The 17,126-nt window shown below is 39.4% G+C and overlaps 2 protein-coding genes across 6 annotated transcripts in view; one reads left to right on the forward strand and one right to left on the reverse strand.

Annotated features, from left to right (window-relative positions):
• Nucleotides 1–4,280, forward strand: part of KDM1B (lysine demethylase 1B) — a 56,882-nt gene extending 52,602 nt beyond the window's left edge. For 4 of the 5 annotated variants that reach the window (XR_006782270.2, XR_006782269.2, XR_015722601.1 and 1 more), the window contains one exon: nucleotides 2,292–4,280. Coding sequence is in view for 1 of the 5 variants with exons in the window: in XM_087858077.1 (XP_087714203.1) it covers nucleotides 2,292–2,375 (84 nt within the window). In the remaining 4 variants the exon portion in view is untranslated. The remainder of the gene's footprint in view (nucleotides 1–2,291) is intronic. The other variant, XM_087858077.1, reaches the window with a different exon arrangement.
• A 241-nt stretch (nucleotides 4,281–4,521) lies between these two features.
• Nucleotides 4,522–17,126, reverse strand: part of DEK (DEK proto-oncogene) — a 29,089-nt gene continuing 16,484 nt past the window's right edge. Inside the window, exons 8-11 of the mRNA XM_045811708.2 lie at nucleotides 11,225–11,360; nucleotides 10,816–10,964; nucleotides 6,469–6,537; nucleotides 4,522–6,015 (exon numbers count right to left, since the gene is read on the reverse strand). Of these exons, the coding sequence (XP_045667664.1) occupies nucleotides 6,004–6,015; nucleotides 6,469–6,537; nucleotides 10,816–10,964; nucleotides 11,225–11,360 (366 nt within the window). The 3' untranslated portion in view covers nucleotides 4,522–6,003. The remainder of the gene's footprint in view (nucleotides 6,016–6,468; nucleotides 6,538–10,815; nucleotides 10,965–11,224; nucleotides 11,361–17,126) is intronic.

A 17,126-nucleotide genomic window follows, 5' to 3' on the forward strand; every position in this document is an offset into this window, starting at 1 on the left:
TGAAGAACCACTACACTGTTTCCCACAGCAGCGGCATCCTTTTACACTCCGACCAGCAGTCACAAAGATTCCAATACTTGAGATTTTTTTAAGGTTGATTTATTATTTGAGAGAGAGAGTGTGCATGGTTGGGGAGGGGCAGAGGGAGAGAGAATCTCGAGCAGACTCTGTGTTGAGTAGGGGAACCTGATGTGCAGTTTGATCTCATGACCCTGAGATCATGACCTGCGCCAAAATCAAGAGCTGGACACTCAACCATCTGAGCCACTCAGGTGCCCTGCGATTTTTTGGCGGTTTTTGATAATGGCCATCATAATGGGTATGACGTGGCCTGCCTTCTTTCTTGGTTTATTTCTGTTGAGAAATGTTTAGCTGTTTTGATCACTTTTTCTGTCTGTTTTGGCTTGCTTACAATCTAGACAGTCCTATCCTTCAGTCCTTGGTTTTTTCTCACTTCCGATCATCTTCTCCCCACATTTTTTTCTCTTATTTCTAGATCTTCTGTTACATATATTGGAACTCCTGAATTGATTGTCTAATTTCCTTTTCTTTGCTGTTACTCATCTCCGTCTTCTTATCCTGTTGTTGAGGTGGGGGAAATTCATCTTCCCACCCTTGAGTTGACTTTTGAAATTTTGGCTCTTTTATGAGCACGTGCTTGTCCTTGGATTATTCTTTCGATAACACCCTCTTGCTTCATGACTCCTCAGAGTTCCTGTTTTGTTTCCTTTAGCCGGTGCCCCTCCCGTGTCCACATACTCCATCCTTGACTGTCTGCTCAGATTCGAGTGAGGCGTTTATATTATAAAAGCCTACAGAAAGCTCCCGGAAGCTTGCTGGCGGGTGGTTGGATCCCCAAACATCAGTCTATCTATAGCTCTTTCCTCTGGGAACGTAGTTTCTCTGCACTTGGTGGCAGCTCCTGACATCCTGGGAGCCGGAAGTCTTGCTCTTAGTTATGAAGACTTGACTTAATCCCCATGTTGTTTGGTGCCCCACCCTTGCCTCTGCGTCAGATCTCCAGGTGGGTTGTGGTGGTGGGAGCGGGGAACCTGGTGAGGGACCAGATTGCTCTTCGTAGCCTTCAGCCCTGTTTCTACTCACGCTCAGCCTCTGCTCTGTGGTTCCTGATGCCTCCAGTGGCTGCTCTGGGGAGTGAATTGGTTGCTTTTGATTCCCCCCCCCCCCAAAACATAGCAGAGTAAGGTGAATTCTCAGCACTCTTTCATCTGTTTTCATACTGTGTATGTTAGCTTAGGACTCACACATCTTCTAGTGTCATCAAAAATGGAGTTGGTGTTATCTTTTCTCTTCCTGATTTTTGGAGGATTGCAAAAGAACGTCCTTTAAAAACCAGCTATCTTAGATGCGTCCTTGGCCTGCAGAGAGCCAGCTCTGTGGGAACGGCATGACAGCTTGCCACACAACCACTGTCAGTGCTTCCAGGAGAGGCTCTGTTAGGCTCATGAGATACAGTTACTTCACAGTTTAAAAAAAATTTTTTAACCCATTTCTGTGAGGTTTCTGCTCCCCTCTCCCTCTACTAGTACGTGTAACATTACATCCCGATCACGCCTCCATTTATTGAAGTCTTTGGCCCTGGACGTTTTCCTTCCATCCCAGCCATCAACCTAGATGACATGGCACCTAGCTTAGTTCCCACAGAGCTTCCTGTTCCTATCCTTCCCCATCTTCTGCGGTCTGCTCGCCGCACGGCAGCGGCTTTCCCACAGCTCCATCATTGTTCCCGCCCCCGAAGGCGCAGATCGGGCTTGCTGCTTTTCCTGTCCTGGTTTGCTGGTTCTGTTCCAGCTACACCCTCCTGGAAAGTGGGCTTCTCCCATTGCCAGTCCTCACCTTTCTTTCCCCTTCCTCTTAGCTCTGTCCTTCTGTTCCAGCCATCTAGCGAAATTCTAACTGTGGATGGATTGGTTCGTGTTCTGTGCCTCCTTCGTTGCTGATTTGAACAGCAAGGTTGCTTGTCTGACAAGGGTGCAGGGACTGTGTCTTATTCATTATTCTTAGTTCAAGTACGTGGTATACAGAGGTGATATCCTAAGGATCGGTACACAGTAGTTCACAGGACTGTAGAGAAAGTTGTAGAATGATCTGGTGAAGGATGGTGGGATCACCAGAGAAGTACAGGAGCAGTGATGGGGGAGTAGTACTCATAGCACAAAGAAGTGCCATCAGTCTTTGAGGATCAGAGAAAAGTATAAGCTTGTATTATCTGTTGATTATCATCTGAGTTCCTTACACATGACCTCAAATTATGCAATTATTTCTTACAGGCAACAAACAGGCATTTTCCACAAACTGTTACAGGGGCATACTTGAGTGGTGTTCGAGAAGCAAGCAAGATCGCAGCATTTTGAATAGAATTTGTCTGGACCCAGCTTTCTTCTGTGCCCCAGATGGTAAAGTTTGAAACACATGTTAAACCTCACTTTCATAAAACCAAACAAAAAACCTCTGAGAGCATTAGCCCCAAGAATCCTTTTGAAGCACTTATATTTTAACTGCATTTTCCACAGGTTGATTAGGGCTATGTCTCCCATATTTCAGAATAAGGCAGAATAGAACCTTAAATTAGATTTTGGATAGGCTTTCTTCCATGGTTGGAGACTCCCTTTAAATCTGGCAATTTGTTGGGCTCATCAGTTTTCAAACATTGAGAAACCAAGCAGCAATCATTAAAAAACCAGACAAAGCCATGTATTTTTCTTCTGTGACAGTTTATTGGTATCTTTGCCAATGAGCCTTAAGACTTTTATATAGCTCCAATATTGAGCTTTTACTTAAAATTTAGATAGAAATCTTTCCATTTCGGATACAGCACAAACTCTTCAGTTAAAAGTAAATGAAACTTCTAGACTGTTTTGTACATATTTCTTTCCATTGGGTTATTCAAAAGAAATTTAAATTCAGGTATCTTTTGTGATACATTTTAGATTTGTGCACTCATTGGCAAAATAGCAAAATTTTCAATTCCTTAAACAGCATAGGTATTCTGTCATTTAGAATGGGGTAGAGATAGTATAGTCTTCATACTTTAGACCATTTAGAATATGGCTATTTTTCTAAGAGCCAAGTTAGGGTGGATGGCACACTTTAAATAGCCTTAATTTTGGCAACCACTAGCAAAAAGATCTTTCTTGTCAGAATACTTTAATAAAAAACTCCCTCTACTGCCTCTTTTTAAAGTAACGGATTCAAACTCTAGGAGTATTTTTTACAGCATTATGTTTTCAGTATTCCATAGGCAGGTCCACTGGAAAACTGCAGAAAACCGTGATATCCTGGTAAATATTACACATTTAAAGCCATATCTGAAAAGCTTGAGAACATGGCAGATACTCAGTTCCTTTTTTCACTCATGATAAAATAATTCAACTAAAATAAACACTGGTTTCAGGGTCTTCAGAATGCTTATCTTGCCAAGAAGTTAGAAAAGTGAATGGTAACTTAAGTGCTTTTGTTTTAAAAAGTCTGAACAGTTCTTTCAGTTATATTAGTCTGCTTCAAAAAGGGACTCAAAATGACTTTAAAGACACTTTGCAAAATATTAGGTATTTTTAAAATTTAAAGTCAGCTTGTAAGTAGAAATAGTATTTTATGCAAACTTACAGAATTTAGACACATCCCTCCCCATCAAAGTATGATACAAACTCAGAAAAGCAAACAGCCGTAAATTGGTTTCAAAGTTAATGTTGATATTTAGATTATCTGATGATTAGGAAGTATTCTGCTTTAAAATGCTATGTATTAAAATGTTTAAAGAGTAGCATGTGTTTAGTGATAAATATAAAATATTTTAAGTTTGAAATGGCTCACAATTGTTTAGTCTCTGGGCACTTAAACTTGGTACTGTGCTACAAGCAAACTAAGGGAAAACCTAGTTAGCTGAAGTACGGTAAATGTGTATGTAAAAAATTTCCTGTCTCAAGTGACATCATTTGACTTTTTGTTCGTTAAGGAACCATGGTACTTTTCTTTTCTTCTTGAGTTTGTTTTTCACTGTTTCAAGATTTTATAATTGAATAGCAGTGAATACACAGTGTTTTAACTGCAGATTGTGAACAGCTGGTTGTATAAAACTGCTTAATAAATAAAAACTAGACTTGTTTTTCAAATACGCTGTGCACTGTAGTGATGAGCGCACTTGTATTAGCCATGCCTTCCCCACGAACTTGCACGTATCCCCTCCATCCCCTCTCCTCCAAACCTTCTGTGGACTGTTTTAGCTCCTAGGTCTTTCTTACTCTGCTTACCCCCTTTCAAGTGAGTGATCATAAAAATAATTGTTAACCATAATCACCTACCTTTTGAAATCACTTCCCACTTTTCCTTTGTGACTTCTCCATAGTGCTCAACGTAAACGTGGTCCATTATCACTGAACAGCACTCCAAATTAAATGGGTCGTGGGGCTAATTCCACCTAAAAACCCCTGTTCTGAAATCCTCAGCTAGAGAGGGGAAATGCTACAGGAATTTAAGACATTAAAACAAGAGACAAGAGCATGGATTTATTATTTTTATTGACAAGGTTTATAAGAACAAATTAAATATTTAAAATCAAAGGCCAATTCTAAGGTCTCATTTAGTTGTTTACTCCATTCATTTGTATTTATCCAGAAACAAGTCAAACCTGTTAAAATACCCAACAATCAATCAACACATACCATTTTTATGTATTTCCACGGATGGATTTTTAAACACTCAATTGGTTTATCAAAGGCCTAATTCTCTCATTAAGTAGCACTGTTTTATTTTAAAATTCAGAGATTCAATAAACTGATTAAGACAATTTAAAAGATAAAACAGTCTCATTCAGTAGTGGTCTGTATATTGATCACCTAGAATCCTGATTGGCCAAAATTTAAAACCCAAAAGCCCTGATTCCACAAATAAACTTCTTTAATGTTAAAAATAAGTCTTTTATCACTTTTGAGAAATATTTTGTCAGAGATACCCACTATTGCCTGCACATTAACTTCTAGCATTATACTCAGTACATTTATCATAATTATAAAGGTGGCCCGGTTTCCTGTAAATATCAGCATTTTATATGGGCAAAAGCAGTTAATAAAAATCAGTTCATTTATTATAAGCCAAATGTGCTTGTACTTAATCCCACCCTGTCCCCAAATTTTGAAGTTCTGATGTACTGATTTGGTTGATCCTTAATATAAAATGTATCTACAGACACTTGCAGAGTTAACACTAAAACTACAAATTGATGACACTTCTGAGGCAAAGCAGAGAACGATCTGTTCCTTCAGTGTTTTCTCCACTGAATTTTGACTTTCACTGCTCCGTCATACCATCTGGCCGAACACTGACATTTCATAGTTTATAACTGTAAAGATACCTACCCAGAGGAGTTTAAAAATTGATCTGCACAAAAGAAATAAAAAAACTTTATATACAACAAATTTGTTTTTAAAAATACAAAAATAACATCTGTCACTTTTGTCATGCTGACAATTTGACATATATACACATGCAGCAGAAAATTTTCAATTTAATCTCAATAGCTGAAGCCTGTATTTTTAATATGAACACACTGCCACTGACAGGTGTATATCCAAAATATTTCATGTAGTAAATACTGCCATAGTCTCTGCATGTATAAATGTCAGTAATAGTTTGTTCTACTTGATTAAAAGTATATCTGAAACAAGCGAATACTAAGAGCGCTTAAAACTACAACAGTTCGAGAATCTACGATCTCCTATGAAGAAATCCAAAATGTACAAAATACAACTATAAAAGCAAGGAACAGTTACTGCCATGCAAAATTTTAAACTAAAAACTGCATAGAAATGCAATTTAAAACAACAAACTCAAATTTACTTAACACTCAAGATAAAAAGATCAGCAATAAGTTCTACCAACACAATGCTTGCAGGGATTTAGAAAAGGAAATACATTCTCTTTGCTGGTATAATGGTATAAATCAGATCTTTACATCCACGGGACAAGTCATGTGTCTCCTCTGCCTCAAGAAATCAGCTGCAATGAGAGAAACAACATTTTCCTATACCCAATACATTAGGAACACAAAAATCATACCCCCCCCCCTTTTAAACTTCTGTTTTACACCACTGTGACCTTGGGAAATCTGTTGGGACCCATATCAAACTCTGGCTACTGCTGGTCTTCTGCCTCTGGTGGACAACAGTTATGCTCAAGTGATTGTGAGTGTCTGTGACGTGCCTGGCTGCCCACGTGGGTACATGGCGAGCCTGAGGTCAGGTCCATCACTACTGTTCTGACTGTATTTTTAAGCTTTACAATGGGAGAGAGAAAATATTTTCCCCATCTATTCTGAGAAAATTTGAGGGTCAAATGTGATATATTTAGTGAAATGAATATTTTGAAAAAAATGCAGTATTTGATATACATCATTCCTTTGTCTTCAATGTTCAAAATGACCAAAACTGATCAAAAGGTAGATATATTTACCTCTTTAACAGTTGTTTTTATGAAATCTTTTCTTTCAGTTAAATCATAAGCAGGATAATTTTCATATACCTATAGTGAAAATGAAAAAGGTTAAAAGTAGATTTAGAAATCCAGTGCTATTCTTTATACCTTTGGATAAAGAAGAAATGGATGCCACATACGAACAGCTGCACGTGCGCTCAAATGTTCTCGCTCACCAGACAACTGCACTGAGCAGACAATAAACTAGCGCGCGAACATTCTCTCTGTCGTATACGCTGCTGGGAATATCAGCTGAGGTAACAGACGCGGGCGAGGCAAACACCTACACAGAGATCTTAGGTAAGGGGACCAAGCTCTTTACACTGGCAGGTTATCTGTCAGATGTTTCCTAGAGACTTCCTTACGCTGCTCTGTTACGTCCTCCAACACTACTGAGGCTCCCCAACGTGAACTCTGATGAGCTTCAGCCTCCACTCCACCACCCTATCCCCTCCCCTAAGTGACATGTCCGAGACCCGGGTGGTCTCAGGAGTCCCTCTCTTTTGTCAACTCGCTCCCCGCTGCCTGACTTCGCGATGACGCCTGGGCTGACTCCATCGGCACCCGCAGGCTTCACTCCTGAGGTGCAGTGAAGGTAAGCAAGCTGCTTCAGTACAGGGCCAGACAGTAAATGGTTTCAGCTTTTCCAGGAGCACAGTTTCTGTCACAAGCACTCAACTACGCCATTGTCGTGTGATAGCGGCCACAGACAACGCTGGAATGAATGGATGTGGTTGTTGTCACATTAAACTATTTACGAAAACAGATGGGAAGATAGATTTGGCCCACAGGCTGCAGTCTGCCAGTTCCTACGAATAGACTCAGTCATTCACATCACTCCAGTTGTTCGCCCTTGTTCTTTCTCTGCAAAACTCTAACCCTGAACTGGTCTAACTACCAGCTTTTCTATACAAAGGACTGGTCCTAGGATGCCTGGTGGCTCAGTCGATTAAGCATCTGCCTTCAGCTCAGGCAGCTCAGGAACCCCAAGTCAGGCTCCCCGCTTCTCCCTTTGCCCCTCACCTCGCTTGTCCTCTCTCTCAAATAAATCAATAAAATCTTTTTAAAAAATTAAAGACTAAAAGACTGGTCCCATTTCAAGTTCATGGTATCCAATGCCAGAGTCTCACCAGCAATCCCTCCAAGTATCTCACCAGGTCCTCCTTCACTCCTGTCAATGGCATCTTCATCCCTCCCCCCCTTGTGCTCTTGGGCCAAGAAGCCACTATTATGCATTCCTTCAACTTTCTGACATACCTCTTCCCCTCCACCTTATTCTATCTGGATCCATCAATATTCCCCATGTCCTTACCTCTGCATGGACCGTTTCCGTAACTCTCCCCTGCCATCCCAGCACTGTCTCCAAGCCTAACATATGCATGTGCTTTCTTTCCCCAACCTGCTTAAAAACTTTTATCAGCTTGTATTCCACACCCCCCCATTTAGCTACTATTTCCCTTCTAAAGCAAGCTGCTTAAAACAGCAGCTTTTAATTTATTTACTTTCATCACCAGTCATTCATTCTCAATCCAAGGGTAAATAATCCTTGCATTCACCATCCTCAAAACTGCTCTTATTACGTGACTCCTACTTCCTGAGTCCAAAAAACCCCCTCAAGTCCTTCTCACCTGACCTCTCCATGTTGTTAATATCTCCTTAAAAAATTACATAAGCGTATTTATAAAAGTCGAAGGCACAGAACTCGTCTCTCTCCACTCTGCCCTTGTCCCTCCCCCCAGAGGAAACCAGTTATCAGTTCGCTGTGTATTCTTCCAGACCTTTAAAAACGAGTTTTTACACAAACACATAAATGTACCAATGTGAATATTGTTTTTCTGTATTTACATAGATGGGGTAATATTCTATATGTTTTAAAAAGTTGACAATACCTGGAAGGTTCTTCCATGTTCTTTTGAACTGCTACAGAAAATTCCAAAAGTACAAACATACCAGTTTAAACATTTCCCTATCGATGGCCAGTTAGGTTCTGAGTTTTCAATATTAACAGACATGCTGAACGTTACTGTGATCATTTTGTGCAGACGTGACTACGTCTTTAGCATAGAGACCTAGAAATGGAATTGCTAGGTTAAAGGGCATTTTGCGATTTACATTTTAAGATACTACTTAATTGTTCTCCAAAGTTGTTACAACTTTAAGCATGAGTACATCTCCCTATACCCTTGCCAAGCATGAAAACTGCTAATCTTTATAAAGATTTTGTCAAGCTAATGAGCAAAAATATTTCCACTTTTACCTTTCAGTACGGAAAGTGTGTTTTCAAGTTTACAGGGCATTTCTATTCCCCCCACCCCCTCAGCTGTTTTCCACAGCCCTCGCCCACTGTCTCATGGAAGGGCATGACCTTTTCTTAACTGGCCCTGCCCTTCCCCTTCTGGAAACTGTCTCCTCTGTCTTGGCTTTGATAGCACTTATCTCTCTACGGTTTTTTATATTTTGTAGAAATCACTTCTCGACTCTAATGTGAATGGTCTCCAGGACTCTCTGTCCTTTGCTTTCCTCTATCTTCTTGCCTGGGCCACCTTCTTTAGGCTTCTGGATTTAACTCCCAGCAGTAGCCCAGTCTGGCTTTCTCTCCTACCTTGGCAGAATTACAGTGGCCACAGCTTCTCTCACTTGGATGTTCCAAGCACCTCATGTCATAATGTCTAGAACGAAACTCATCTTTTTCTCAGAGTACTCTTTGCTCTGCTCCCCAGATGATTGATGCAGCCACACCCTAACACCCACAGCTGAGTAAGGTCTGGCCAGGCTCTCTCGATTTCTGACTTGGATTATGGCCGCCATGAAAATTTGATTATGACAAACTTGGGTTTCTTGCCTCTTAATTCCATTCTTTGTTCTTTCTCGATGTGTCTGGGATGACTCTTAAAAATCGGGTTGTGTCAGCCCCTGCTGATCAGCCCTCACTATCCCATTGAGCCTCCCAATTCTCCCATTAGTTTCAGGGAAAAAACTAAACTCTGCAACACAGCATACAGGAGTTCTACAAAACTTCTTCTTTTCTTCCCTAACTCCTGCGAAGACTTCCTTCCAACTCTATTCTTTTTTTTTTTTTTTTTTAAGATTTTATTTATTTATTTGACAGAGATAGAGACAGCCCGCGAGAGAGGGAACACAAGCAGGGGGAGTGGGAGAGGAAGAAGCAGGCTCATAGTGGAGGAGCCTGATGTGGGGCTCGATCCCATAACGCCGGGATCACGCCCTGAGCCGAAGGCAGACGCTTAACCACTGTGCCACCCAGGCGCCCCCAACTCTATTCTTCTGCCAAATTAAGCCAATTACTATTCCTTGTGGTCACTGTCCTATTTCACACGCACGTGTCCATGTCGCTCAGCTGTATGGCACAGCTGATGCTCTAGGCTCTCTTCCCTCTTCCCAGGCCCAGGCATGCGCAGCTCCTTCTGTGGTGGTGTGGCACGTTCTGCACTCTTCCAGCCCAGCCCCCACCAACCGTCCCCAGTGTACTGCAACAGCCGTCTCCTATCTCACCTAACAGTAAGTCCCCAACAGCCAAACAACGGATTCCCCAGCTTTACCCCCAAATCTATCCCAGTGCCTGGTCCACAGCAGAGGCTCAGTGAATGCTGAATGAATAAACAAAATAATCAAGGTCTTAAAAAAATATAGAATATTTCACCTTAGTACATTTGAAATTTTAATTTGGTTTTACCATGAGAAACTAGATTCTAAACTCTCCCAATTTTGATCTAGAGTATGGAATCTCTATGGAATCGATTCAAGACTAGGTCATTTTATTTTCTGAGTATCAGAAAAACTTCACAGAAGTCTGAGCTAAAAACCTGATCTATACCATCTTGTAATAATAACCCTGAAAATAAGGTGGTCCATGAGATTCTCTTTTTGAAAATATTGATTTAAGTTATCTTAATCTCTACACCCAACATGGAGCTTGAACTCACGACCCCGAGGATCAAGAGTCACAGGCTCCTCCAACTGAGCCAGCCAGGTGCCCCAAGATTCTGCTCGTTTAAACTAACATAATCTAAGGATGCATCAATAAAAGTAGTTTCCAGATCATGAAAAGAAAGTTTTCTCTGCAGTGTAGAATGTATCACTTTAGCTTTGTTTACTGTACACATCCTGTTATAGAGGAAGCAGCCTCACTAGGGCAGAGACTTGGACTGACTGACTGCAGCACCCCAGCACCTGTAAGAACATGTAACAGTTCAGCAGACAGTTATGCAGTGAACGCATGCACATAAGAATCTTGCTTTGAACTGAGGGCTGAGTGGACGAATTTTTCACATAAAAGCAAAATGATCCAAGTATCTGTCCAATTACCTCCTTGCAAATCTGCTTCATCGTGACTTCCTCCAAGTTAGCACTGGCCAGTAATTTCTTCACTGTCTCCTTTAACTCTTCATCTGTAGGAGGTTTCTTTAATTTTTTAATTAAAGGTTCATCATCTGAACTATCCTCAGATTCACTTTCTAAAAGTAAGATAAGCATTCATTAGATTCTCAAAGAGGTATCAGGAAAAACGATACATCACCACTCTATAAATTAGGTATACAACATGCATTAACATTTTTGTCAATTTTGAAAAATTACAACTATAAAAACCTGGTATACCACTTCCCCCCAGCCAATTTTCTTCGCAGTTTATCTATTTTTCACACACACTTCAAAACTGTTAGAGCATATGAGTTCTACCTTTAGAGTTGCCGAAAATGTGTCGTTTCTAACATACCTTTTTTGGAACTGTTTTGATTCTTCTTGGTGGTGCTGCTATCTGCCTTCTTAACATTAGCACTTTTTACAGTTTTCTTACTTTTAGAAGTGGCTTTCTGTTTAGGTTTTTCTCTTTTAGATGTCTTTTTTGGTGGCTGGTGGAAAGGAAAGCAAAGAACATATATTGATGAGATTAATTTCATTCCTCTATTCCTCTGTACCTCTCAAGAATATTAGAGAAAATTAATGTATTTAGCATCACCAAACGATAAATTATTACTAGTTACCAATTTCTGAGATAACCAATATCCCCAACAAACTTCACTTTATCCCAACACAAAACTAGTCACGAGAAGAATCAAACACTAATATAAGATGCCCAAATTTATTACACACTATAGACAGAAAACTTTATATGCACTGCCTTACTTTCATCTTAAAAAATGCCTCTAGAATATAGATGATATTAATATTTTTCTATTGTCTCTCCCAGCTAGAATGGAAGTTCCATGAGGACCAGGATTTTTTTTTAACACTCTAAGTTCACTGATGTATCCCTAACTCCTAAAATAGTGCACCAAGCACAGCAGTTGCTCAGTAACTATTTCTGAACATACGAGGAGACTAAGGCTTGAGAGGTATTTTGTTCACAGCCACATAACAAAATACACAAGTGAGGTTCAAATAGATCTGACTCCAGAACCTGTTTTCTTAAACACTGACTCATAGCTGATTAAACAAAAGCGAAGTATATAAACGCAGATAGATTAAAATGACAAAATTATAATTTTTACTTTGTCCCAACCAGGGTCTTTGAAATTAGGGAACATTAATTCATTTAACTAATTTTCCCAAAGTAGAAGCATCTTGTATATAAGCAAATAGCTCAAAATAACCTAAAATCTCATCCTAACACACCAAAAATACTGCAAATCTGACAGAATGTCTCTCCAAATGTTTTACACTTTAATTTCTGATTATAATTCCTTTTTTAAAAAAAAGATGGCTATTGGTCTGAACTTACTCTTAAAATTAAAGTATATAGACCAATCTGTTCCAGGGGTAAAGGAGGCTGAGGCTCTAAGTGTGGTTCGGAAGTATCTCTTTCCACTTGCCACGCTGCCATCGCTATGTATTCACAGCAGGCCACCAGCAGCAGCCTGTCCCGCCGCAGTAATGTACTGCTGGCGGGGAGCTGGCTAACCGAGCTAGTTTAACTGCCACTAAAAAATGCATTTGAGAGGTGGCAAGGGGCTGAAACGTTTTCTAAAAGTAAAGTATATGAGCTCTTCCTATGCGTTATTATTGAGAGGCCATTTTTACTTATTTCCTAATTCTTGGAGGTGTTCCAAATAGTGGGGGGTGCTGGAAAGGTTATTCTCTGTGACTAACTTGAACTAAGTTTTATTAGGTATCCACCTAATTCATAAGAACCACACTAAGCTCTAAAAGGGAATCCTAAAATTTCCCAAGTTCTGTTGTATATTTAATATGTAGAATAATCACTATTATGTATCACATTTTAGTCAAAGTTTAATAAAATCTGGATCTGTAGGTGATTAACATACTTTACAAGAAAGTAAGAAAGGGTTGGGGAGGGTGAGCAAGGGATAACAACACCGTAAGCATTATTACTTGATCCCACCCAGATTAGATAATTAGAATCACACACTTAAAACACTTCCAGAGCCTTTTAAGGCCAGGGTATACAGCTGTCATTAAAATTTCAGAGGGTGCACAATATGGCACCATTTTAAAACCTGCAAATCGGGAGTAGTACTAGGTTGACAAAGTATAAAAATTCACAGTGATAAAGGATAATCAAAGCCATCTCCACAAGATATCACACTGGACAAACACAACTAAAACTATGCTTCTTTCTATATCCCCCATCATCATCTAGCAGGGATAGTGTTCCCCAGTTTTTTAAGTGAACAACTAGCCTATTAAGTTAAGAGAAACACTGTAAACACACGGTCACAAGCACTATAGAAACCTAACAGGTAAGAGTGTGGGCTCTGGAGCTAGCTGCCTGGTTTCAGATTCTGGCCCCAGTTCCCTCATTTACAAAATGAGGGAAATGTGATAGTACTTAATGATTTTATGGGGGAGTAAACGCATTCGTGGAAACTACTTTTAATGGTGCCAGGCTCATAGGAAATGGTTAATGAATATTAGTTATTGTAATAACTAATAATTATGAGTGCTTCCTTTTGTAAAGGAATTCTTTCATTAAACACATGTAGTAACTTGGAAGTTTTAAAGTCTTCTTTAAAAAAGCAAGGCACATATAAAGAATAGATACACAGAACAAAAGCAGGAAGATAGGCTCAAGGACACCTGTGTTAACTAACCATGATGATTCTGCTTATTTCATTACTTTCTGGTAGATAGTACTGGACCTACAAACATCCACCCCTGTAATAATAAACCAGGTTGTTTATACCGGATCTCACTCATCTTTGGTAACCAGTTACAAGTTATTCTGTGACAAATGAAAGGCAGGAATTCAGAAAAGTGAGAAATGTTAGCATGGAGCAGCAGGGAGAACGGAGTAGTAAAATAATCTCTACAGAACCGCATATCTTCAGGTTTCATCTTGAGCAGAGAGGCAATCAGAGTAACTCGCATTAGCCTTGCGGATGTAAAGAATCACCTCAGCTTCCCTAATGGTATGTCTTAGATATGTACAGGAGGAGGTCACTCTGAAAATGGGGCATCCCAAAGGACCTTGGTACTGGGACACAATAGACGATTTCTGGTAGGTAAGGTAAACGTGAATAATTGGTATTTTGGAGGTAAAGAGACCCAGGGAGAGCGGAGAAGGGGAGTGAAAGTGAGCCCACTTATACTCCACAGGAACTTTCAAATCCTCATTACCTTACTCCCCTCCTCTCCTTAGGAAAATCTCTCATGAGTCTAAATCCAGCCCACTAGTCTCCTCCTCTGAATCCTTCATTTTATCACCAACTGATTAATCTGTGGTCCCACAGTACTTGGCCTACAATTCATGTATCCCTACTTCATGTGAAGCAGTGAATAAGAATACAAGTTTGAGAGCCAGACTTCCTGGTTCAAATCCTGACTCCACTACTGACCACTTTTGTATTCGCAAACAAATCACTTACCTTCCCTGGGCCTGTTTCCTCATCTGTAAAATGGAGGTAAGAATACCAGACTTTGCTGAATTTAATACTTTTTTTCACATTTTCTCATCTCAGCAGTATCTGACTGGGGTACATTTTATAATTTACATTAAAATGATGCCTTATAGGCATCGGAGATTCGATGAACTGTGGCCATATCTGTAGAATTGTTTTGAGGATCAAATAAGTAAATAAATATAAGGTAACAGCAAAAACATGTAATGTATACAGCTTTATTAAACTAATTATTTACAGCCTGTTTTCCCACCCTATCACAAGTTTTTTTAAGAGTATATTTGACAATCTCCGTGAGAAAAGACACCTGACCGCGTTATTTAGCTCCATCCGTCCCCAGCAACCTTAAAAAATGTTTGGCATAAAGCAGCTATTTAAATATTTGTCATGTTCATATCATTTTTAGGATCTGGTTTACTTGTACTCTGAACCCAGGATGTGGTTAAAATGTAATTAAAAGGAAAAAGAAAAAGGCATCTCTATAGTACACTATCTTACATGAGCTAAATAAAAAAGCAAAGCAAAAAAAAAAAAAAAAATCCAAAGACAAAACAGTTTATCTCAATACAAAGGAGGAAAATGTATCTGAGTAGCTGAGAACCAACACCTTACAGATACTAAGAAGCAAGACCTCTGATTCGTAAGTTCAGTGTGCCTCCTACCATAGATTATTAGTTGCTTATAGAAATGACTAACATACCTATGTATCTCTTTCAAGCCAGAGTTGAAATGACAGAAATAAGCCAGTTATCGTAACCTATTTAGGTTGTTAAAATTAACTTTTTCCATTACATACAAATGTTACCAATGATAACAAAGAATAAAAAAATGTTGGCAGAAAATGCAAAATAGCAACAAAGGATCACCAAACTCTGTATTAGGGCTCTCTGGCCTTTACCGTCCAAATTTTGTAGGGGCCCCAGGATCATTTCTTTAGATTTTTTTTTTAAAGCTAAGATGGGCCTTAGTGTAATCCAATTTTGTATAGTTTTCACCAAATTTCTCTTTCACTCTGATCTCTCCTGTTTATCCTTTAAAAGCTCAGACCAAATTGTTACCTCCTGTGAAGTTTCCTGTCTGGATCTTTGCTCCCCACATGTCCCTAGAAAGAGGTAAATACCCTTTATCTTCTGAGCCTCCACATTATCTTGTCCAAATCTCTTTTTTGGCTTTTAAGTTATACTCTACTTTTTTCCTGCTGATCTTTGACTTCTCCCTTTCTACCAACAACTGCTGAAGGCAGAGACCCTGTTTTATGTTTCTTGATCTCCAGTGCGTGGCTCAGAACCGGCACTTAGTAGTTGCTACATAATTATTTGGAAGATTGAGATGGGAAAAGATTCTTGGAAACTAGGTAACTGCTGAAGATCTATTCCAGCCCTGAGGTTCCCTGTCACCAGCACCACTCTGCTTGCTAGGAGAATGTGTTTGCTACTAACAGCAGCCAAACTTCTTGATTTTTTAATATAACTGTCTTCTGGCACAACTTACCTATACAGATTGTACATATAAGAGAAGGAAAAGAGACCATTCGGTAAACCGTCAAGGGTGAGGCCTGGGAACCTATGTATTTTTTTAAAGCCCTGCGGCAGACTCACCCAGTTATAAATCTTCTAAGATGACAGATAAATTTATAGTCTGAATCTCTCACCAAGCTTTCTCTATAAAGTGCCAGAAGGTAATTACTTTAGGGTTTGCAGCCTACATGTGCTTACTGTTGCAATCTTCATTTTTTTAAACAAATATTGCAAAAAAGGAGAAAACCATCCTCAGCTTCTAGGTTGTACAAAAACAGGCCATAGGTTGGATCTGGTGTATAGGGCTACAGTTAGTTGCCAATTACTAGTCTAGATTATGAATTATTGGAGCTATACAAGTTAAAGGCAGGAACTAAATAATTTAGTCAATAAAATAATTTAATTTATATATTTATGTCAACAGCTTTATGTGTTTTTATAATCAGAAGTGGATATATACTTATCTAAAACTATTGCTTAAAATCAAATTTGAATCTAAATCAGTAGTTCTATCTAGTAACTCTGAAGACAGAAGCATATGAACTAGCAGCTCTGGAAAGAGTAATATGGACAAGATATTAAAAAATATTAGTGTACACCTGAAAATAATGTGACATTTTGTCAACTGTACTTCAATACGAAAAAAATACATACATATATTTATTATATCCTTGAAGTGCAAAAATGAGGATATATCATCCTCCCTTGGAGTCAAGACTGACTTAGATATACGATGTGAAAGTACATGGCACATAGTAGATTCTCAGTAAGCCTGCTCCTTGTATTTACCAGGAAATGCTTACTGAATGAGTGGTAACTCTCCCCAGGTAGACTGTTCTAGAAGCCAGGTCTCTTTTTCCCTTCTCAGCAAAATTCAGGTAGAATGAACCATCATTTTGAATAAACAAGAATGATGCATCTATTACTTATACAATGTCCAACCTCCTGAGTTCTCCAGAGTCCGGCTTCAGTGCACTCTGCTCTAGCTCACCTCTCACGGCTTGACTTCTAGACACATTGTCTAACCACAAACAAGTGTGTCTGTCAGAGGGGGACCCTGGACCTTCTTGCTCCCTGTCTCTGTCCACATGTCCAACTTTCTATTCCCAAGGTCAATTTCAACTGGTATTTCTATCACTTCTCTCCAAAGCTGTCCCTCAACGATAGGAATATTTTCTTTTGGAATCCTATATTAAGTATCATTCAAATGGCATTTGGGTAGAAAATATTTTCTGGAACCTCA

The sequence above is a fragment of the Ursus americanus genome, chromosome 32 (genome assembly GCF_024610735.1).
Source record: "Ursus americanus isolate L20-20 chromosome 32, mUrsAme1.1.p, whole genome shotgun sequence".
Lineage (NCBI taxonomy): Eukaryota > Metazoa > Chordata > Mammalia > Carnivora > Ursidae > Ursus > Ursus americanus.